Source organism: Indicator indicator, chromosome 24 (assembly GCF_027791375.1).
Source record: "Indicator indicator isolate 239-I01 chromosome 24, UM_Iind_1.1, whole genome shotgun sequence".
NCBI classification, from domain to species: Eukaryota; Metazoa; Chordata; class Aves; order Piciformes; family Indicatoridae; genus Indicator; species Indicator indicator.
Genome location: NC_072033.1, coordinates 15,478,709 through 15,501,960, shown reverse-complemented (window position 1 = coordinate 15,501,960; position 23,252 = coordinate 15,478,709). Strand labels below are relative to the sequence as shown.

At 55.9% G+C, this 23,252-nt stretch overlaps 1 protein-coding gene across 1 annotated transcript; it reads left to right on the top strand.

Moving 5' to 3' along the window:
- Positions 1–845: 845 nt before the first annotated feature.
- On the top strand, positions 846–21,525 carry ASXL1 (ASXL transcriptional regulator 1). The gene is made up of 13 exons (XM_054391892.1): positions 846–905; positions 6,867–6,949; positions 9,198–9,200; positions 9,535–9,643; positions 11,962–12,082; positions 12,156–12,253; positions 12,974–13,067; positions 13,355–13,507; positions 14,562–14,725; positions 14,818–14,914; positions 15,907–16,012; positions 16,428–17,043; positions 18,655–21,525. The coding sequence occupies exons 1-13, from the start codon at positions 846–848 to the stop codon at positions 21,523–21,525; spliced, it is 4,575 nt and encodes a 1,524-aa protein (XP_054247867.1).
- The last annotated feature ends 1,727 nt before the right edge of the window (positions 21,526–23,252 follow it).

Below are 23,252 nucleotides of genomic sequence, written 5' to 3'. Positions count from 1 at the left end.
CCTCACTAGAGGGAAGCAGCGAGGGCAGCAGCGGTAACAGCCCTGAGCAACTGGTGTCGGCTTAAATAAATCCAACAGCGGCGGCCTCTGCCCTTGGCCCTCGGCTCCGTGGGGACAAGCACCCTCAGGGCCATCACCCGAGTCCTGAGACACCCAGAGCCGGAGCCTTCAGCCAGAGAGCGGCGAGAGACCAGGGTGGACATCTTCGCTTCTCGCATCCCCCGCCGGGACCATGGGCACTCAGGCTCTCCCGCTCGGCCAAAGCCGAGGACAGCGGTCCCACAGCCACCTTCAGCCCGGCCGCTGCCACCTCTCCCACCGCCGCCCGGCGGTAACACGCCGCCGCCATGACGCGGGGCCCTCTCCCGGCATGCGCCGCGACGCACGCAATGCCCGCCGGGAGCTGTAGTCCACCGGCGGCGACACACCCAGGGCTGGGCATACCCGCTAGGACTACAACTCCCGGCACCCCCTGCGCTCTGTTTTCCTTCAAACCGGCCCCCGGCTCCGCCCTGTCGCTGCCCGCGCCCGCGCAAGCGAGGTCCCGCCGTGTCCCGCCGCGGCCACCGTCGCCGAGCTCCGCCCACTTCCCCCCTCCCCCCCGCCCCATGCTCCCGGCCCTTTGACCCCGTTGTTATGTCGGGCCCGAACTGCCGCCGCCGCCGCTTCCCGTAACGCTTCCCGGAGACGCCTCCTCCTTCCCCCCCCGCCCCCACCCCACCCCGCCTCGCGCCCCGCCCGCCCCGCGCGCTCCCGCCCCGCCCCCGCCGCCGCCACCGCCCTCCCGCCACCCGCGCGCGCCTAACGGTCCGCGCCCGCCCGCCGCCGCCCCGCGCGGGAGGAGGATGAAGGAGATGAAGCAGCGGAGGAAGAAGGAGCGCACGTGGGCCGAGGCCGCCCGCCTGGTGAGGGGGGGTGGGGAACCGGGGATCCGAGCCCCGCCGCCGAGGGCCTGGGGCGGGCCCCGGCAGGCGGCGCGGGGGCTCGGCTGGGCCCCGAGAGGCCTTCTCCTCCGCGGGGGGCTCCGCTCACGACCGGGACCGGCCCCCCCTCGAGTAACGGGACCGGCGGCGGGCATAGGCCTGGGGCCCGGGCTTCCTGAATCCGCGGCCAGTGTCGCCAGGTCCCCCTCTCCCGCGTCCCGTGGCCAGGGTCTCCTCTCCGGTTGTTTTTCTTCCCAAGCCGAGTGGGAAGGAGGAGAACCCCGCTGGGGGGGGGGCGGGCAGGGCGCAGCCCCCAGCGCGCCGTGGGGGTGGGGGGGCGGTTCTGGAACCCACTCCCCACTCCTTCGGGGGTCCCTGCGGCCACAGCCTCCTTCCACTAGGCCCAGGGTGGCCCGGGACGGGTTCTGAGGAGGTTCCATCTTGCTTTTCGGTGTCTGCCGCCGCGGTTGTTGCCTTCAGCTAGGGCTGGGGCCGTGCTCAATGTGGGGAGGGTTCATTTTCTTCCTTTTAGGTGGCTCCAGACTGAGCGGGAGGAGCCGGAGGCTTCGGCCTGGCCGCTGACGCTGTCAAAACTTTCTGGGTATTTTCCTGAGGACTCTGCTGTGCCCCAGAGGCAGACGTGGGGGGTGCAGCAGGGGCTGCCCAGGCCACAGGGACAGCATGGCTGCGGGCAGGCATTGTTTGGTCACTTTGGGCTTTTAGGAGATGCAGCTGTGGGTACACTTCAATTCTTTTTGTCTTTGAGAAGCTGCTTTGAAAGCTTCAACTTCCAGCCCCTAGGTTTGTGGGGGTCTGTTGGACACTGCTGCTGTCTGACCGTGGCAGAGGGAGGAGGAGGAGGAGGAGGAGGAGGATGGTGATTTCCCTCCAGAAAGCGTTTGAGCCACGTCTGTCTTCAACCCCATTTAAAAACTAGGAAATATCAACCTCAAAATAACTTGAGTGCCTTCCAGGTGGTGAGTGGGAACTGGTCAGAAGTTTTATTTAGGGGTGGAATTGGAGGTGGTTGGGTTTGTTGCTTGGCACCACCACGTGCTGATGGGCACTGCTGCTGCAAGGAGCCTGCTCCCTTCAGCCTCTGCCTGGGAACTGGTCACTCTTGGTGGCTTGGTGGCACAGTCCTGTGCTGGGACACAGGGTAAGGAATGATCCCACTGCCTATGGCCAGTATGAGCAGATCCCTGCAGTGTTCTCCTGGAGCTGGTCACTCCTGGTGGCACAGACCTGTGCTGGGACACAGGGTAAGGGCTGATTCCACTGCCTGTGGTCAGTATGAGCAGGTCCCTGCAGTGTTCTCCTGGAGCTGGTCACTCCTGGTGGCTTGGTGGCACAGACCTGTGCTGGGACACAGGGTAAGGAATGATCCCACTGCCTGTGGCCAGCATGAGCAGGTCCCTGCAGTGTCCTCCCCATAGCCCTACCAGTGGCACTGGCTGGTGAGGGTATGGTGAAGTGGCTGTGTGACATCTGGAGGAATGGATTTGAGGTCCTGGAGGGTGTCCTCATCCCTTGGGTTTTTGCTTTTGTGTGTCTTTGGTTTGCTTTTGCCTGGCCAGGTTATGCTGCTGGAGCACATAAACATTCCAGGGAACAGCTGGGGTCAGTCCAGCTGAGACTCGTGTCTGGAGTTGGGCATCTTCAGGGTAGGTCTTGGTGCTCCTTCTGAGTAAGGTTTGTTTGGCTGTCAGAGTGTTTTCTTAGGGCCTGCCAGGAGGAAACCTAATCAGCCAAGCATCTATCTTCCAGTGACTTGCATAATCTTTTGTGTGTAAACTATAATGTTTTAGAGCCACGTGACTGAGGTGGAGAAACTGGAGAAGGGCAGGAGCTGGCCACTGTGGAGCTTCCCTGCAGGAGCAGGTGGTCAGTGCCATGCTGTGTGTTCCTCTCTGGGATCCTGGTTCTGCCAGCCAAGCAGCTTGGCAGGGATGCTTTCCTCCTAGGTGACCTGTGGGGCAGAGGCTATGCTAGGTGACCTGGCACAAAAGTCACCTGATTTGAATCAGATCAACCAGCAGATGGAGAGAGGGGATTCTGCCCCCCTGCTCTGCTGAGGCCTCACCTGCAGTGCTGGGTCCAGCCATGGGGCCCTCAACACAGGAAGGACATGGTCCTGGTGGAGAGGGTCCAGAGGAAGCTATGAAGACGCTCAGGGAGCTGGAGCAGCTCTGCCAGGAGGACAGGCTGAGGGAGCTGGGGGTGTTCAGCCTGGAGAAGAGAAGGCTCCAGGCACACCTCAGAGCAGCCTCCCAGTACCTGCAGGGGCTGCAGGAAGGCTGCAGAGGGACTGTGTGCAAAGGCCTGCAGGGACAGGAGCAGGGGCAAGGGTTTGAAATGAGAGCAGTGCAGATTGAGAGTGGATGTGAGGAACAAGTTGTGCAGCAGGAGGCTGCTGGAACACTGCAACAGGTTGCCCAGGGAGGGAGCTGAGGCCCCATGCCTGGAGCTGTTCAAGGTGAGGCTGGAGAAGGCTCTGAGCAAGCTGCTCTGGTGGAGATATCCCTGCTGAGTGCAGGGGGTTGGACTGGGTGGCCTTTGGGAGGTCCCTTCCAACCCAACCCATTTTAGGATTCTGAATGGTCTCAGGTCTAAGAGGTGAGAACCTCTCCAGTATCTCTGTGCTGCCCAGAGCAGCACCTCTGAGCCTTCGCCTCTGAAACAACCTCCTCATACAGCTCCTCAGCCCTGTGTGCTGGGAGAGGGACATCTTCACACCTTTCCTGTCACCTGTCTCTGGGCCAGAGCCTCAGGCAGAGTGGGTGCATGAGGTCTCCAAGCCTCAAGAGCACCTTAGAGCCGTGGGTGAACCAGAAATAGCCTCATCTCACACCAGGTCATCCACTTAGAGAGCCCTGCAGCTGTGGAGCTGCTCCTGCAGCTCACAGGACCGATTGTAAACCCACTAAAAATAGCTCTGTCGTTACCACTCCTCTTCCACGTGCTCCCTGTCAAAAATGCTTTTCACTTCCCTTTTTGACACACTTCTGGGCTTTGTGTTCCTCTGCAACGTTTCTCAGCATCCCAGGCAGAAGTGGTTTCCAGTGTGGCCACTCCTGCAGAGCTGGGGCTGTGCACATGCCGTGAAATGAGCCTTTAAGCATCTGTTTGGACACCCAGAGCCTCTGTCAGAGCTGATGTCTAATTAATTAATGGGGGAGTGATGTAAATGCCATCATTAGGGGTGCAGAAACCTTTGGCTGTCAGTGTGACAAATGGGAAGGGGGTGGGGAGGAAGGTCTTTTTTTTTTTGGGTGGGGGGTAAGGGACAGCTAAATGCTCAAGTCGTAGCTGCTGCTGGAAGGTTGCTGTGGTGCTGGCAGTGTCAGGATGGAGTCTGGGCTGTGGTGGGTAACCTGCAGGATCATCTCTTCCCCCCCAGTTCTCCCATGAAGCAGCCTCTCCACTTTGTTGGCTGGAAATTGTTCCCCTGAGCACAGATTCCTTTCTCTTTATGTAAATGCTCCTCCAGGCTGAGTTTTTAGGCTGGCTGTGGCTGTCACTTCAGAGGGGGCTTTCTGAGCTGGGAAGAATTCCTTTCTCTTTCACAACATGTTCCTTGTTGTGGCTCCTCAGCTTGGGGGGTGATGAGTTTCCCCTTGTCAGCTCTCTGCTCCCTGTGAGTGACAGGGGGAGAGGTCATGGGCAAGGCAGGAAACATCACAAGCTCCAGAGAGGGAGGTTTGATTAGTGGAGGGAAAAAAACAGTGCTGGAGCTGGATGGACTCAGAATGAAAATTGTTTACTGCCTGTGAGTGAGGCTGAGTGCTTGCTTTGATCTTTGCTTTAAACCCTTGGTGTGTTCCTTGGGTTTTATCTCAGGGAGCTCCCACGTTTCTGTCCCCTGCCAGGTTAGCAGCACCACCATCCTCAGACAGACATCTGGAAAATCCAAGTCTTGGGTGGAGCTAGGTTAAGAAATTGCTTTGATCCCAACATGCAGCTGAAGTGCAGCCCTGCAGTGCCCTGGCTTGGGTGCCTCTTCCCTTGTAGAGGTTGGAGATGGTCTGGAGATGTAAATGGTTCCCTGCATCACCATTTGGGTGTTTGTTTTGTGTTTTTTTTCTGCAAATGGCCTGTTCCTGCCACTCCAAAAGGCAGCCTGAGGCTCTGGGCCTCCCCACAGTGCTGCAGTGACTCAGATCTGGATGGTGCTGAGATAAATGTGGCATTTGGGTTGCTCCATGGGCTCTGCCACAAGTCAAAGTGAAAGATGGCAGCGTGGCTGACTCCTCTGAAGCTTGGTGACAGGGCTGTGCCTCGCTGTGGCCCTTGCAGCAGGGGAATTCAGACCACAGCCCCATCACAAAGTTCCCAAGTGAACACCCATGGCTGCTTCTTGGCTGTCCCAGGCCATGTCCTGTGCCTTGTGGCTCAGCATTTGTGCCCCATCAAGCCCAGAGCTCTGCTGAGTTCCATCTCCTTGGCATTCAGCAAGCAGCACTCTGCTTCCCTGGCTGTCCTGGGAGGCAGCTGCAGGGGAATCTGCCTCCAAAGACACATGGTGGTTTACATCTACTGCAGCTTATTTTGGTTCCTTGTTTCCTGTTTATGTGGGAAATCATCTCCACAGAAATGTCCCCTCCTCTTTTCCAGTCCTTGAGTTCTTGCTTTGAGAGGGTTTGGAGCAGTCAGTTCCACAGCCTTTTAAAAAGGCCTGTTCAGTTTGCTCCCAAGGAAGGGGCAATTCACAGGGCATGTGGGGGGGATGAGATAGTTCTTGCTCTGCCTTTTTCCTGCCTGCTTTTGCTCACTGGCTCCCAAACAGCCCAAAGCTTTAAAGAGTGTCTCCAGCCATCATTTTTTCCACATCCTTCACTGTCATTTTGGGTTTGGTCAGGGGCAAGTCTGCAGTTGCTGCCTCAGGGATGTGCTGATGCCTTTCCCTCTTCTTCAGCCCTGAGACCAATGAGGCCTTTGGAGTCTTTCCTCTGAAGCTCTCTTGTTTTGCCTGTCCAGCTGCTGTGGGTCCCTTCCAACCATTTCCACCCAGGATGCTGAGAGGCCTGGAGCATCTCTGAGGGGCAAAGGCTGAGAGCCCTGGGGCTGAGAGCCTGGGGAAGAGCAGCCCCAGAGGGGATCTGAGCAATGCTCAGCAAGAGCTAAAGGAGCTGTGGGGGCAAGAGGCTGGGGCCAGACTCTGCTCAGTGGTGCCCAGGGACAGGCCAAGGGGCAATGGGCACAAACTGGAAGCCAGGAGGTTCCATGAGGAGAAACTTGTTTGGTGTGAGGGTGCAGAGCCCTGCAGCAGGCTGCCCAGAGAGGTTGTGGAGTCTCCTTCTCTGCAGAGCTTCCAACTCCCCCTGGGCACTGTGCTCCTGGGCAAGCTGCTGTGGGTGCCCTGCTGGGGCAGGGGTTTGGACTGGATGAGCTCCAGAGCTCCCTTCCAGCCCCACCGGGCTGGGCTGCTCTGAGCTCTGCCCTTCTCTGATCGGAATTCTTGAGATGAAGCAAAAACCAAATGCAGCAATCCAGCGATGGCAGCTGCTGGCTTGTGCAGTTATTGTCCAATAACACTTTTATGGGCAGAAAAAATGCTGGCTGCTTCACCAGGAGGTAGGAAGGCCCATGGCAGGGAGAACATTTTGCATCACTAAAGGTCACACTGACTGTGACACAGCTTTGGAGGCTGCGTGTGGCAGCAGCTTGGTCTCAGAGCTGGGGTAAAGCTTCTGCTGATTTCCTGCTCTGGGGTCAAGGCCAAACCCTGCTGCTTTTGTTTCTCTCCTCCTTGTTTCATTAAGGAGCAGGTCGAGGGCAGGTTTTGTGATGCTCAGCCTGGTGCAATCCTGAGGTAGCCTGAAATTTTCAGCCTGTCTTCTGCAGTGGACAACATTTCAAGAGGCTTAACGATTGGGTCTGAGGCACAGCGTGAGCACAGAGGGAAATTCTCTGCTGACACGTGGCCCTGTCTTGTCTTTTCAGGTGCTGGAAAATTACTCTGATGCTCCTATGACCCCAAAACAGATTCTGCAGGTCATAGAGGCTGAAGGACTGAAGGAAATGAGGTTAGTATTGATGGTCTTGCCTGCAGCCTGGCGTGGAGCCTGGGGGAGGCTGCCCGGGGAGCCTCCTCGTCTTGCTTCGTGTGGTTGTGCTTCATCTCCAGCCCACTTCCCTTCTTCTGCTGCTTCCCTTGCAGTCCTTGCAGATGACAGGGGAGACATTTCTGTACAGGTTGTGGGTTGGGATTTAGTTTTTTTTTCCTTTGACAATAACTGGGAGCTGTTCTTCGGATTTTTTGATAACAGAGAGAGTCCTCTTCAGCCATCTCTTGTGAAATCAGTGCCTGCTGCAGGTCAGGCTCCTGCATTGGCTGGTACTTCCCACCTCCTCCTGTGGTTCTCTCCTGAGTAGCTCCTCCCAGTGCTTTCTGCTGCTCTGACTCCAGTTTGAGAACAGTTGGAAGTTTTGTCTCCTGTGATGCTCCCTTTCTGGAGCAGCCCATGATGGTTTAGGAGATTCCAGAAAGTTTTATATCTCTCTACCAGCTTCTGCTCAGGTGTTTGAGCACTGTGACAGTGCAGCTCACACTCTCCTGGCATCATGGAGGAGATGCCCACCCATGGTGGGTTTCCTGAGGAGCAGAACCTGATGTGGAATCTCAGAAATGGCAGGGGTGGGAGACTCTTTTCCTTGGTTAAATTGCTGTGAGCTTCCATCTGTCCCTGTGACAGCTGTAGGGGATACACAGAGTGCCCTGCAGATCAAAGAAGTAGGTAACTGTGGTGGCCCAAGTGCCTCAGTCAGTGCCATGTGGCAAAAAAAAGGAAGTTTGAGTAGCAGGGGCAGGCAAAGCTGCCTGTTGATTGGCTCTGGTGAGACCTCACCTGCAGCACTGCCTCCACTTCTGGTGCCCAACACAAGAAGGACTTGGAGCTGCTGGAGAGGGTCCAGAGCGGGCCATGAAAATGTTCAGGGAGAACCTTCTCTGTGAGGACAGCCTGGAGAAGAGAAGGCTCCAGGGAGACCTTAGAGCAGCCTGAAGGGGCTCCAGGGGAGCTGGGGAGGGACTTTTGACAGAGGCTTGGGAGAGGGCAGATTGAGACTGGAGATGAGGAAGAAATTCTTGCCAGTGAGGCTGAGGAGACACTGGCACAGGTTGCCTGGGGAGGCTGTGGCTGTCTCCTCCCTGGAGGTGTCCAAGGCCAGGCTGGATGAGGCCCTGAGCAACCTGGGCTGGTGGAAGGTGTCCCTGCCCATGGCAGGGGGTTGGAACTGGCTGAACTTTAAGGTCCCTTCCACCCTGAGCCATTCTAGGATTCTGTGATTGTTTTGTAGGCTCCAGAAGCAAATCAGGGTAAGTTTGTTGCCAAAGCTTGTAAAGAAATGTCCAGACCTTAAATGCTTTCACAGGGTGGAAAAGGAAATTGCTGTAAGTTTTCAATTTGAGAATGATCATCTCTGAAATGTTTTGTCTCAATTCAGGTTTCAGTTTCACTTTTAGTAATGAAATCAGCCTGGCTTTAGTGGCTCTCCCAGGTAACTTTCTGCCTGTGACTTATTGGAAAACACCAGGTGAGGTGCCACAGAAGTGTGGGATGACAGAGGAGTGCACCAGACCTTTTCCCTCCAACTCTGCTAGTGCAGAGCCTGAGACTTGTCAGGAAGGAGATCCCAGAATCCCAGCATGGTGGGGTTGGGAGTGACCTCTGCAGCTCATCCAGTCCAACCCCCTGCTCCAGCAGGGCACCCACAGCAGCTTGCCCAGGAGCACAATGCCCAGGGGGGATTGGAAGCTCTGCAGAGAAGGAGACTCCACAACCTCTCTGGGCAGCCTGCTGCAGGGCTCTGCACCCTCACACCAAACAAGGGACAATTGCTGCTGGGTTAATTTTCATCTTTAGGCTGCTGATCAGATCTGGGTGCTCTACAAAAACAATCCAGCTCAAAGTTTCATGGAGACAAAGAGAGGAAATGGGTCACAAAAGTCAGAAATATCTGAAATTAGCTGAGAGCATCTTTAAAACTGGTGTAGCATTTCCTGTCTGCTGCTGGTTGCTTTGCTGAGTTGAGGCTGATGTCAGGTCAGGAGGGAAGCAGCTCTGATTGTCCCATGAAGGTGGTGAGCACTGGCACAGGTTGCCCAGGGAGGTTGTGGCTGTCTCCTCCCTGGAGGTGTTCCAGGCCAGGTTGGTTGAGGCCTTGGGCAGCCTGGGCTGGTGGGAGGTGTCCCTGCCCATGGCAGGGGAGTTGGGACTGGATGAGCTTGAAGGTCCCTTCCAACCCAAGCCTTGGATGTAAACTCCAGCACAGGAGGTTCCACCTCAACATGAGGAGGAACTTCTTCACTGCGAGGGTCACAGAGCACTGGAACAGGCTGCCAAGAGAGGTTGTGGAGTCTCCTTCTCTGGAGACTTCCCAGCCCCATCTGGATGTGTTCCTGTGTGCCCTGTGCTGGATTCTCTGGTCCTGCTCTGGCAGGGGGTTGGACTCAAAAGTCTCCAGAGTTGCTTCCAACCCCTAACACCCTGTGAGCTGTGATCCATTCTGTGAATCTAGGAATGGTCTCTGCAGCCTCCATCAGCTGAGGGCTGTCCATCTGAACACCTCCTCCAGGCTCTTGCCCTAAGCTGGCTGCTCTCTCTTCCAGTGGCACCTCTCCCCTGGCCTGTCTCAACGCCATGCTGCACTCCAACTCCCGGGGAGGTGATGGCCTCTTCTACAAGCTGCCTGGACGTATCAGCCTCTTCACACTCAAGGTAAGTGCTGAGCTCCTGCCCCCAGCTCAGCTTGGGAGTTCTTGCTGTGCATCACTGAGCGTTGCAGCTGTCACTGAGCATCATCTGAGCTGCCTCTGCTGCCTGTGAGGTCATGGTGGCAAAGAGGGTCTGGAAGTCGTTACTCTGTCAGAGCTTCAGCCTCTCAGCTGGCTTCAGCCACAGATGATCAATTCCTTTTAAAGCAACCCTGTTCATTCTTGGATTGCACAGGGAAGGTCATAGAATCATGGCATGATTGGCATTGGAAGAGAGCTTAAAGATCACCTAGTTCCCACCCTCCTGCCATGGGCAGGGACACCTCCCACTGGAGCAGCTTGCTCAAGGCCCCATCCAACCTGGCCCTCAACACTTCCAGGCTTGGAGCCTCCACAACTTCTCTGCACAACCTGTTCCAGTGCCTCCCCACCCTCCTGGGGAAGTTTCCTCATAATGTCTGATCTAAATCCAGCTCCTTCCAGTTTGCAGCCATCACTCTTCACCCTGTCACTCCATGCCTTTGGACAAGGTCCCTCTCCAGCTCTCCTGGAGCCTACTTCAAACACTAGAAGCTGCTCTAAGGCCTCCCTGGAGCCTTCTCTTCTCCAGGCTGGACAAGCCCAACCCTCACAGCCTGGCTTCACAGCAGAGGGCTTCCCAGCATCACTGTGGCTTCCTCTGGCCCTGCTCCAACAGGACTTATGCTGAGGGCTCCAGAGCTGCCCCAGCACTGCAGGGGGAGGTTCAGCAGAGGGGCAGAATCCCTTCCCTGCCCCTGCTGGCCACACTGCTGGGGATCAGCCCAGGATTAGCACAGGTGGCTCTGGGCTATGAGGACACAGTGACAGCTCATAGTGAGCTTCTCATCACCCAACATCCCCAAGTCCCTCTCCTCAGTGCTGCTCTTTATCCATTCTTCACTCAGCCTGCATTCATGCTTGGGATTGCCTGAGCCAGCTGCAGGACCTCCTAATCTTCTGATTCCAGTACTTGGTGTCCAGTTCAGGTGCCTGCTTTATTGCTGCTCCTTTTCTGCCAGCCAGAAGGGAACACAACCAACCAGCAGATCAAACTGCTCTGAGAGCTTGGAGCTAGAAGTAAAACCTTGCTAGAAAAGTTCATCCTCCTGCTTGATTGCTCTGTGTTCTGCAGTTGCTGTATATTTAGCATCACCATTTCCCTCAGATTTTGAGGTCTCTCTGGGATGTTTTATTTTCAGTTGGTTTTGGGTTTGTTGTATTTTTTTTTTGTCCCAGTAATCAGAAATGTTGACAATGTTTCTGGTCTGAGGCTTTTCTTTTGCCTTGTCATGTGCTGTTGGGTTCCCTGCTAAACATCAGCTTGGTGGAGCAGCTGAGCTACCTGTTTTCTGTTTGCATCTTGTCTTTTCTGCTGTCAGAAAGTGTTGTTGAGTTGCCATATTTGGCTGCAAACAGATGGAAATGAAATGGCTTTGATTTATACAAGTAGTAAACACACCTCCTAAGCTTACTGTCTTAGTAGTTGGCTACTCAGATGCTGCTCTGTTCTTTCATAGTAGGACTGAGATGCTTTTCACAATCCCAGAATGGTAAGGGTTGGAAGGGACCTCTGGAGACTGAGTCCAACCCCCCTGCCAGGGCAGGGTCACCCAGAGAAGGTCACACAGGAACACACCCAGGTGGATTTGGAATCTCTCCAGAGATGGAGACTCCACCACCTCTCTGGGCAACCTGCTCCAGGGCTCCAGCAGCCTTAAATTACTGAAGCTCCTCCTCATGTTCAGGTGGAACTTCTCATGGTCCAGTCTGTGCCCATTGCCCCTTGGCCTGTCACTGGGCACCACTGAACAAAGCCTGGTGCCATCCTCCTGCCACCCACCCTTGGAGTATTGATCAGCATTGAGGAGATCCCCCTCAGGCTGCTCTTCCCCACACTAAACAGCCCAAATTCTCTCAGCCTTTCCTCCTCAGGGATGTTCCAGGCCCCTCAGCATCTCTGTAGCCCTTTGCTGTCCCCTCTCCAGCAAGTCCCTGAGGTCCTTCTTGAGCTGGGGAGCTGAGAATAATTCCCTTTAACAGAAGCTGCTCATGTGTGGAGCAGTGCAATTAGTAACCTCAGTGAGCTGGGATGCGTTTGGGTCACTCACCCTGGAGGTGTCTGCAGAGCAGCCCAGGGGAGTTCTGTTCCACTCTGAGCCCATCCGGGGTTAAACCAGAGAAGGTTAAAATAGGGCAGGTAAAACCCCAATTAATTTTCCAAGCTCTGTGCACTGAACATGGTGTTGGTAGAGGTGGTGGAGGGGGGCTGCAGCCATCCCAGTTCTCTTTGCCCCCCGTTAGAAGGATGCCCTGCAGTGGTCCCGGAATCTCTCGGTGCCAGAAGGGGAGGAGCTGGAGGATGCAGTGGATGCAGAGAGCTGTGGGTCCAATGAGGCCAGCACTGTGAGTGGTGACAACGATGGTAAGTGTCTGATGGCCTTCACCTGAAGCCACAGGGCTGCTCCAGGCTCTGCCTGACCTCTCCTCTCTTTCAGTGTCTCTTGACGAAACCTCCTCCAACGCCTCCTGTTCCACTGAGTCTCAGAGCAAGGCTCCTGCTGCTACCCGGGAGAGCTACAGGACTGCCTCCCAGGTAGGAAAAAGTGGGAATGCTGAGAGAGACCTTTCACTGCTGGGGGCTAGCTGGGTGAGCAGGGTGGGGACTGGTTGTGCAGGGCCTGCTCCTGGGGCGGGATGGTGGACAGGGAGGTGATTCTGTATTCCCTGCTACTCACAGAGGTGACACCTGAAGGGTTACTTCAGAGCTAGGCAGCTCTTCAGCCAAGCTGCTTAGAGGATGAGGGCCACAAAGATAATCAGAGGGCTTGAGAACCTTCCCTGTGGAGGCAGGCTGAGAGAGCTGGGGCTGTTCAGCCTGGAGAAGAGAAGGCTCCAGGGAGACCTTAGAGCAGCCTTCCAGCACCTGAAAGGGGCTACAGGAGAGCTGGGGAGGGACTTTTGACAAGAGCTTGGAGTGACAGGATGAGGGACAATGGCTTTGAGCTGGAAGGGAGGAGATTGAGACTGAAGATGAGGAAGAAATTCTTGCCAGCAAGGGTGGGGAGACACTGGCACAGGTTGCCCAGGGAGGCTGTGGATGTCCTCCCTGGAGGTGTTCAAGGCCAGGCTGGATGAGGCCTTGAGCAACTTGGGCTGGTGGGAGGGGAGGTGTCCCTGCCCATGGCAGGCAGGTTGGAACTGGATGATCTTTGAGGTCCCTTCCAAGCCAGACTGTTGTGTGAATCTATGATTTTTACCCCTCCATAATGCCTTTGCTTCTCTGGTTTGTTCTTGGCTCCTTCCTGGGCTGCAGGCAAGCAAACAGAAGAAGAAGACGGGGGTGATGCTGCCACGTGTTGTGCTGACACCACTGAAAGTCAACGGAGCACACATGGAGTCTGCCTCCGGTGAGCATTGCTCTGGGGGTGCTGCTCTCTCTCTAATGACTGCACAGGGAGCTTTTAATCACTTGTCCCTAATTACCTGGTTCAGTTTGCCTCAGATTTCCTTAGCACTTGCTGAGAATGCCTGGGGCTGTGGAGAGTTGTGCTGAACTCTGTCAGAGGAGCAGCTAAGTGGGCAACACCCTGTCACGGTGCATCTGTTGCTAGCAGATCCTGCTTGCATCAAACCTCTCTCCAAGCTGGGTTTCTGCTGCTCTTTGCATGGTTTTATGAGGTTGGTTTGGGTTTAGGCTTCACAGGCAGGCATGCTGATGGGGAGAGCAGCAGCACCTCCAGCAGCAGCAGCAGCTCCTTGGCCCTCTGCAAAGCCTCCTTGCGCAGCAGAACAGAAATCAACAGGGATCCTCCGCAGCTGCTGAGAGGCATCCGAAAGCCCACAGCAGGTTGGTGCTCTGGTTGTGGTTAGAGGAATGAATGGCCATGGATAGGGCAGGGTGGAGGTCCCTCCGTAGCTGAGACAAGAGCCAAGGTTCTGTTCCTTCTGAAGGCAGAGGATGATCTCAAGGCTCTCAAGCCAGACCTCCCTCCCTGAGCCAGGTGAAGTTTGTCTCCTCTGAACTGTACCTGAATAGCATCAGTAATTGTACCTGAGTGTGCCAGAAATGAGACCTCTTGTCAAAATTCCAGCTGCACAGCCATTAGTTAGTGTGGTGGAGAGTCATCCTTCATGGAATCAGAGAATTATTTTGGGTTGGGAAAGCCCTCTGAGATCATCCAGTCCAACCAGCAACCCAACACCACCATGGCCACTAAACCATGGCCCAAGTGCCATGGCCACACCTTTCTTGAACACCTCCAGGGATGGGGTCTCCACCACTGCCCTGGGCAGCCTGGGCCAGGCCCTGATCATGCTTTCAGGAAAGAAATTTTTCCTAATCTCCAGTCGAACCCTCTCCTGGCACAATTCCAGGCCATTTCCTTTCCTTTTGTTGCCTGAGACTAGGGAGAAGAGACCAAGCCCCACCTGGCTCCAGCCTCCTTTCAGGGAGCTGTACAGACCCAGAAGGTCTCCCCTCAGCCTCCTTCTCTCCAGGCTGAACACCCCCAGCTCCCTCAGCTGCTTCTCCCCAGCCCTGTTCTCCACACCCTTCCCCACCTTCATTGGCCTTCTCTGGACCTGTTCCATCCCCTCAGTGTCCTCTTTGAAGTGAGGAGCCCAAAACTGATCCCAGGATTGAAAGTGTGGCCTCACCAGTGTGCAGTGCAGGACAACCCCTGCCCTGCTCCTGCTGGCCACACCACTGCTGATCCAGGCCAGGATGCTGGTGGCCTTCTTGGCCACCTGAGCACCCAGCTGGCTGATCTCTGTCAGCCAGCACCCCCAGTTCACCCTCCACTCTTGCTCCTTTCGCTGTTGTACCTGAATTTCTTGCCTCTGGTTCTGCAGTGCTTCCACAGAGCCAATGTTTATTTTATTTACCTGTCCTTAAACTCCAGGGCAGATGAAACGAAACCGTGGTGAGGACATTGACTTTGAAACCCCTGGGTCCATCCTGGTCAACACGAACCTGCGAGCCCTCATCAACTCCAGAACCTTCAACGCTCTGCCCTCCCACTTCCAGCAGCAGCTGCTCTACCTCCTTCCTGAGGTGGACAGACAGGTATGAGGATGGCTGCAGCTAGGGGGGGTGGTGTTTCCATTCCCTGCCCTGCCTCTGGAGGGCTGGAGGCCATGCTGGCTGTGTCCCATCAGGTGGGGGCCGACGGCTTGATGCGGCTCAGTGGCAGCGCTCTCAACAATGAGTTCTTCACCCACGCCGCCCAGAGCTGGAGGGAGAGGCTGGCTGATGGTGAGTGGCTTTGGTTCTCCTGGAGGAGAGCTCCTCATTTCGTGGCAGCTTTTTTGGGGGGGTTTACAGGATCACAAGCTCACAGGATGTTAGGGGTTGGGACCCTCACAGATTGAGTCCAACCCCTCTGCCAGAGCAGGCCCATAGAATCCAGCACAGGTCGCACAGGAATTGCATCCAGATGGGTCTTGAAAGTCTCCAGAGAAGGAGACTCCACAACCTCTCTGGGCAGCCTGTTCCAGTGCTCTGTGACCCTCACAGTGAAGAAGTTCCTCCTCATGTTGAGGTGGAACCTCAGATAACGAGGAGGAGTGGCTGATGTGTTTTCCTTTGGGACCTACAGAGCGAAGCAGTGGAGATGTAAAGAGTGCCAGACTTACCTTCATGGAATGGTTTGGGTGGGAAAGGATCTTTCAAGGTCACCCAGTCCAATCATTTTGCAATCCCCAGGGACATCTGCAACCAGAGCAGGTTGCTCCCAGCCCCAAAAAACCTGACCTGCAATGGGGCCAGGGATGGGGCAGCTCCCACCTCTCTGGGCAGCCTGGGCCAGGCTCTCCCTACCCTCAGTGTCAAACATTTCTCTCTTCTCTCCAGTCTGAATCTGCCTCTTTGAGTTCAAACCATCACCTCTTGTCCTGTGACAACAGACCCTGCTCAAAAGTCTGTCCCCAGCTTTCTGATGGGCCCCTTGAAGCACTGCAACGCCACCAGAAGGTGTCCCTGGAGCCTTCTCTTCTTCAGGCTGAACAACCCCAACTCTCTCAGCCTGGCCTCACAGCAGAGGGCTTCCAGCCCTCAGTGGCCTGTGTCTTGCTTGAGGCTTTGTAAGCATTGCCCTTAAAGGAGTTGCAGGCAGTGTGTGGATCCATGGGGCACTGGCAGAAAAAGTGTGCTTTGTGCCTGTCCAACTGCTGTAGAGTCACCAAAGGCTGCATTTGCAGAGCCAGGCTTGTGCAGAACCTGAATTTCAGTCTCTTGCTTCCATGTAGGTGAATTCACCCACGAGATGCAAGTTCGAATTCGGCAGGAGATGGAAAAGGAAAAGAGAGTGGAGCAATGGAAGGAGAAATTCTTTGAGGATTACTATGGACAAAAGTGAGGCATTTTACCTCCTCTGTCCTGGTGTTTTGGTTTGGGTTGGGTTGGGTTTTTTTGCTGTGCCTGTGCAGGTATCAAAGTGCTTGTCCTTGACAGATCCCTGAGAAGATGAAGCTTAAACCCCAGCTTGTGGGGTTGCTGCAGGGCAATGCTCAGTGGAACTGGCTGGCTGACAGCAGGATTTGTGTCCCAGAGATGTTCACATTCCTGGTTTCCACCACAGATCTTGGCATTGCCTTGTTTTTCTCAGTCCCTGTGGCAGTGGGAGGGGGGTGAGAGGTGTGACTCTGGGAGGTCTGAATGGGCTCAGCTTTGTGGTCTGTGTTCCTGCGTGGGGGCTGCAGGTAGGAAGCTGAACTGTGGGCGTTGGATGGGCTTTGACTTTTAGCTCCTTTTTGCATTTGCCTCACAGGTTGGGCTTGACCCAAGAAGAATCCCAGGAGCAGAATCTGGTGCAGGAAGATGCAGAGAACAGGACAGGGCTGGCTGTGAAGGGGGAGGCTCGGGTGACGCGCGGCCCCGCGGCTCGGCAGCGGGATGGACGCTTCCGGAAGCGCTCGCGGCCGGACCTGCGCTGCAGGGCCAGGAGGAGCCTCTACAAGCTGCGGGAGGCTGAGCAAGCAGAGGCCTCCAAGGAGGCTGCTCCTGCAGCCCCAGATTCCTCCCTTCACAAAGAGACCAAGCCCGAGGCAGAGCTGAAGAAGGAGGACCCGCTGAGCCCTTCGGCTGCGGCGCTGAAGCCGGAGAGTTCCGAATCCCATCTCTCTCCAGAGGCTTCCAAACTCCACGGGAAATCTGAAGAGCCCTCCTTGGCAGCTGCCAACAGAATTCCCACTTTGCCCCAGGAGAACTCTGCTCGGGATTCCAAGGACCAGAAGAGGAAATGCTTTGAGGAGGCTGCCTCTGCATCCTTCCCCGAAAAGAAGCCCCGGCTTGAAGATCGTCAGTCCTTTCGTAACACAATTGAAAGTGTTCACCCAGAAAAGCCACAGCCTACTAAAGAGGAGCCCAAAGTCCCACCCATCCGGGTAGGAAAGGGATCATTGATGCTCTTGGGAGTGGGGCTCAGGGCTCTCATGCTCAGCACCTTGCTAGAACATGAAGTGTTGGCATCCTGAGAGAAGGGGCAAGGCTCTCGCTGGCAGAGCTGGGGAAGTGCCCTCTGATCCCCACTGTGTCCTTTAGGCAACACAATTGAAAGTGTTCACCCAGAAAAGCCACAGCTTACTAAAGAGGAGCCCAAAGTCCCACCCATCTGGGTAGGACTCATTGATCCTTGTACGGGGGAGCTCAGGGCTCTCGTGCTCAGCACCTTGCTAGAACGTGAAGTGTTGGCATCCTGAGAGAAGTGGCAAGGCTCTCGCTGGCAGAGCTGGGGAAGTCCCCTCTGATCCCCACTGTGTCCTTTAGGCAGGCAAAGAATGGAAAATCACTCCAAGGTCTTTGCAGAAGAGCTCAGTTAGGTGACTGTGTTAGGTCACAGTTCTGTGAGTGCAGAAATCACTTTTCCTGAGCCTGGTGCAAAAGAGACCTTCAAATGGTCTTCTTCATCCTGTGTAGCTTGGCAGTGCCTTTGGGGAAGAATCTTCTGACTTACCTTATCCTGACTGGAAGTGTTTACTGCCCCTGCAGGGTGGTGCTCACCCTGCTGTAAAGGGTGAATGAGAGGAAATGGCCTCAAATTGGGCTGGGGGAGGTTTTAAGTTGGAGATTGAGAAAAATATCTTTGCTGCAAGAGTGGTCAGGGACTGGAACAGGCTGCCCAGGGAGGTGGTGGAGTCCCCATCCCTGGAGGTGCTCAAGAAACCTGGGGCCATGGTTTAATGGCCATGATGGTGCTGGGTTGATGGCTGGATCTTAGAGGTCTTTTCCAACCCAAACAATTCTCAGATTTCTATGATTTTGGTCTCTGAAAGTCCAAATCCAAGTTGCTCATTCTGGAACAGAGCCACAGAATTCTTTTGATTGGAAAAAAACTTTTAAGATTATCAAGTCCAGCCATCATCTAACTGGCAGATCTGGTGTGTGTGTCCATGGGCTCTGGCAGACCAATCTTCATGGAGCTTTACCTGTCCCATGAGAGAGCACACACAGGCTCCGGGGGCACAACCCTGCTGCTTCTCTGCCAAAATCAGGTTTTAAGTTGGAATCTTCATTTTTATGGAAGCCTTTGATGCTGACTGTGCTGAGCAGATGCCAGTCCAACATTTTCCTGTCCCCTGTGGGGACAAGCTATGAGAGTTGGGGCTGTTCAGCCTGGAGAAGGCTCTGGGGAGACCTTAGAGCAGCATTCCAGTACCTGAAGGGGCTACAGGAGAGCTGGGGGGACACATTTGACCAGGGCTGGGAGGGACAAGATGAGGGACAATGAATTGAAACTTGAGGAGGGCAGATTGAGAGTGGGGATGAGGAAGAAATTCTTGACAGTGAGGGTAGGGAGACACTGCCACAGGTTGCCCAGGGAGGCTGTGGCTGCCTCCTTCCTGGAGGTGTTCAAGGTTGGATGAGGCCTTGAGCAGCCTGGGCTGGTGGGAGGTGTCCCTGCCTGTGGCAGGGGGGTTGGAACTGGCCGAGCTTTGATGTCTCTTGCAAGCCAAGGCATTCAGTGGCAGGACTGATGTCCTCTCCTCTCTTTGCAGATTCAACTTTCACGTATCAAACCACCCTGGGTGGTTAAGGGTCAGCCCACTTACCAGATCTGCCCTCGCATCATCCCCAGCTCGGAGCCCTCTGGCCGGGGCCGCAGTGGCGCCAGGACCCTCGCAGACATCAAAGCCAGGGCCCTGCAGGCCCGAGCCCAGCGGGAGGCTGCCGCAGCCGCTGCCATCGGAGGGGGTGGTGGCCCAGGGGGAGGGAGAAGCCCTGACGAAGGAGGCGGAGGAGGAGAAGGCAGCAGCCGGCCCGGGCACAGGAGATCCAAGAGGACTCGCGGAAAGCGTTCGGCAGATCTGCAGCGAGCACAACTACTGTCGCCTCGCCAGCTGAGGGGGCAGCAGCTGCACTCCCAGCTGCCTGCTCGGGAGGATGACTCCAAGGCCTTCCTCTCCTCCAGGCCAGGCTCCTTCTCCTCAGCTGGCGAGGGAAGCGGAGCTGCGGAGCACGGTGCGGGCGCTGGCTCAGGGGAGGCTCAGCCTGCTAGTGGGTCACCTAGAAGGGCCTGTGAGGATTTGACTGGGTCAGCAACTTGTGAGAGACAGGAGAAGGGCCCTGAGCAGCTCCCCTCTGACCCAAGGACCAAAACCCCATCCTGTGGAGCACCACAGGAGGGGCAGAGGAGGGAGCCAAGCAGTGTGGTTCCTCCAGTGAACGGCCTGTGGTGTTCTCAGGTGCAGGGAGCTGCTGTGCTTGGTCCTGGGGCAGGTGGGCTTGGGTCAGAACTCAAAGCTGGTGGTGGTGCTCCTGCTGTCCAGCTGGCTCAGCACTCCAGCCTGAAGGGAAATGCTTCCAGCTGTCCTGCTCTGCTGCCAGAATTGTCACCAGCTGGTAAAGAATGCCACCAGCCAGAAAAGGTGTCTAGGTTTAGAGTGAATGGCTCAGAGACACTGGTGGAGAAAGGTGGCACTGGCAGTGGTGACTCCAAAGCAGTGGAGCAGGAGGTCCCTGGCCTGGGCAGCTTTGCAGACCTGCAGGCAGAGAGAGTGAGTGAGGGCAAACTATGGCATGAGGAACAGAAGATGGAGTCTGTGGTGGAACCTCCCCACGATGGCCTTGTTTCTCAGAACAGGATCAATACCTCTGACAATCTGCAGCTGAGGGACAGGTGCCCCAGAACAGGACCAGAAGATGCCCATCAGGGAGAGCCTGAAGAGCTGCAGCCAAAGGGAGATGCTGAGGTGCAGAGCACACACAGCGAGACGACAGACACCGCTTCTGACTTGGAAGCTGAGGAGAGCACAGAGCTGGATGCCTGTGGCAGAGGTGGTGGCTGCAGGGAGCTGGCTGGGAAGGGCTCCTCTTGTGGCAGCAGCACTGAGGGCTGTGACAGGATCAGCTCAGGACCACCTGTGGAAGCAGAGGGCCTGGTCTGTGCCGGGGCCTTCCCCGAAGCGCTCAGCACCACAGCTGCAGCTCAGAGGTGGGCATCACACGCACCAATGCCCCAGAAAGCTGAGAGGCCAGGAGGTCCTGCTCAGTCTGTGTCCTCTGTGGAAACCAACAACCCCCTGGTGATGCAGCTGCTGAAGGGGAAGCTTGCTGTGGAAGAAGCTCTCCCAGGCTCTCCCAGCACCGCCAAGCTGGATGTGGCACAGCCGGCGCTGGACACGCGGTCGGAAAGCCTCTCCCTGCCAGTGGAGAGAGGCAGCAGTCGCTGTTTGGCCAAGGAATCTCCTCCAGATGTAGGAATAAAGACAAGTGCCCGAAGCAGGAGTGATGACTTCCACTCAATGAGATCTTCTGGAGATCCCCAGGAGAAGTGTGGGTCAGGGGCAGCATTGCCTAGAGCTGAGGGTGCAGAGCATGAATCTGTTCTAGAAAAACATTCCAAAGTTGGGTCAGCTTTAAGCTGCCAAGACCAAGTGGCAAGTGTGGCAAGTGCCTCTCAGAAGCCTGAAGATCTGGGACCTCTGGGAAGAACATTTCCCTCCTGTAGCTTTGAGGAGCAGAAGGAGTTGCCCAAGGTCCATCGGGTGCCACAGCACAACCTCTTAACGACCATCACCACAAATAAAAGCCCAGAGAAGCTGAAAGCATCTACAGAGCCTCAGTTTTTATCTCCAACTATCCCTTCTCTTGGTCCAAATCAGACAGGAGGTGCATCAGGCAGTAAAAATTACATTGGGGTTCAAGGCAAGAAGCTCTTTGGCTCTGGCTTCCCTTGCAGCCCCAGCGTTCGCCTGCAGCACCCCAGGGCTTTAGATCCTGCTTCAGCCATGGGAGCCTCATCCCCCAGCAAGCAGAGTCCTCTGGAGAAGAGCTGTGTGGCAGGAGAGGGCTCGGTGGCTGCGAGGGATGGGTGGATCTCAAAGCACCACAGCACCCCCCTGGGAGCAGGCAAGACCGAGAAGGGCTCAGCGTGCAACAGCCTGGCCAAGAGCAACGCCGAGAACAGGAGCGGCGCGGCCGGGACCCCCGCGGAGCTGTGGGAGCCGCCGCAGGGCGGTCCCCTGGCCAGGGACCTGCCCTTCCTCAAGCTTTCCAGGGAAGCAGGAAAGGGACAGAGTCAGCCATTGGAGCCTTCTTCCATCCCCTCTCAGCTCAACATCAAGCAGGCGTTTTACGGGAAGCTGTCGAAGCTGCAGCTGAAGCCCGGCAGCCTGGGCTGCTCCCCGGGGGCTCCGGCGTTCCCCCGCAGCCTGGCCGGCAGCGTGGTGCAGCTGAGCCGCAGGGCCAGCCGCGGCGCCGCCCTCTCCGTCCAGATGTTTGCTGACAGCAGCAGCATGGAGGAGATCTCCTTCAAGTGCTCCTGCAGCCTGAAAGCCATGATCATGTGTAAAGGCTGCGGGGCCTTCTGCCACGACGACTGCATAGGACCCTCCAAGCTCTGTGTACTGTGCCTTGTGGTGAGATAATGGCTGCTGGCCCCCGGCCGAGCTGTGTGTTGTGTGGTGTCTTTTGGTAACGACTGACCCTGACCTCCTGTACACAAAATCCTCTCCTGTTTGTAGTAGAAACGCTGTCACGCTCTGGCTGGTGAGGAGAGCTGAGCTGCCTGCCCACCACACACCAGGGTGCAAAGCCCTTTCCTGCTCCTGGGGTGGGATCTGGAGGGATCCTCCTGCCGCTTCGTGCTCCGGTGGAAATCCCACCTGTGCTCTGCTGCACGCCCGCAGGGGGGAGGCCTGAGGAGAGGCAGCTTGCTGGGGCCACCCGTGGAGCCTCTGCTGAGGAGGGGTTGACATCCAGAGGAACTGGAAGGAGGTGTTTTCTACTTCAGGGCTGTGCTAGGTGAGGCCCTTCAGTCTTCCACTCTCCCCTCCTGCCATCTCCATCGCTGGCCTGTGTGGGAAGAGCCAGCAGGGCAGCCTGGGAGCGAGGAGCTGCTCTGCAGTGATGATTTGAGTGGTGCTTGGGATGCTGCAGCAGGATGTGGTGCCCAGCAAAGCACTCTGCAGGTGGCTGTGGAACCAGCCACAGCTCACCCATGCTGGATGGAGCCAACGTGGAGGACGCAAGGAGAACAAAATCAAATCAAAAGAGCATGGCAGGTGCCAACCCAATGCCTTCTGCTGGTCTGCAGGATGATGTGTGGCCCTGGCTGGACTCCTGGCCAGCTGCTGTGACTGCCTCTTGGCTGGCTTCACAAACTTGAGGTGAAACCTTGGAGGTTCCCCCCCCAAAAAAAGCTGATTCATGTGGCTGGTGACCTCTGCACCGCAGCCCTGCCCACGGGGACCTCAACCTGCCACCATCTGCCCACGGGCAAGCACCTGGCTGTGCATCTGTGTGACCATCAGTGACCATCAGCTAACATTTAAAGATTTAAAAGCAGTGTTTTGTTTTTTTTTTCCCCTTTTAAATTTTTTTTAACGATTATTTTTAATTATTATTATTATTGTTTCTTTTCTATATTTTCCTTCTCTGGATGTATAAAGTGAATCCTTTGGCTCCTGTAAGTACTCTCTCTGCATCTGTTGGGTCATGTATTTATATGTTGTACACAGTACTGGCCAACTCTGTAAATGGATGTGATGTACATAGGACATAAAGGGGGCTCTCTCTCTCTCTTTTTTTTTTTTTTTTCCCTTTCTTTTATTTTCCCCCCCTGTTGTTGTCCCCCCCCTTGGCTTTCCAGGCTCTACAGCAGTATTGCATTGAAATGGTGGTAGAGAACCAACCTTGCACCCCTGGGCTGGAGCTGCTCTTCTGCCCTGCCCAGCGTCAGGCTCAGTGCACCAAGGAGTCTCTTGGTCCCCTCTGGGCTCCTTGCTGCAGGCAGAGGGTGAGATGGGTGCTCTGGGGTGGGGTTTGTGGAAGCTGGGTGGACTCCAGCAGTTGCTGCTCTGAGCTGGTGTTGCTGGAGCTGCCTTGCAAGCTGCTGAGCATCCCCGTGGAGGGAGAGCGACGCCCTCACTCCTGCTCCGCGGAGCAATTGCTGAGCAGGAGGGGATGGCTTCGGGGTGGGGGCGGGGGCGGGGTGGGAATTGGCTGTGTTGTCGCAGCAGCAGCGAGAACGGTGGGGGGTTGATGTTTCTTTTCTCGTCCCTTCTCTAGCTCTATCCTACCTCCCTTGACCATGCACTTTTGTTTTTTCTAACCGTACAAGTCCCTGTTTGAGGTGCAGCCTGAGGGATGCAAC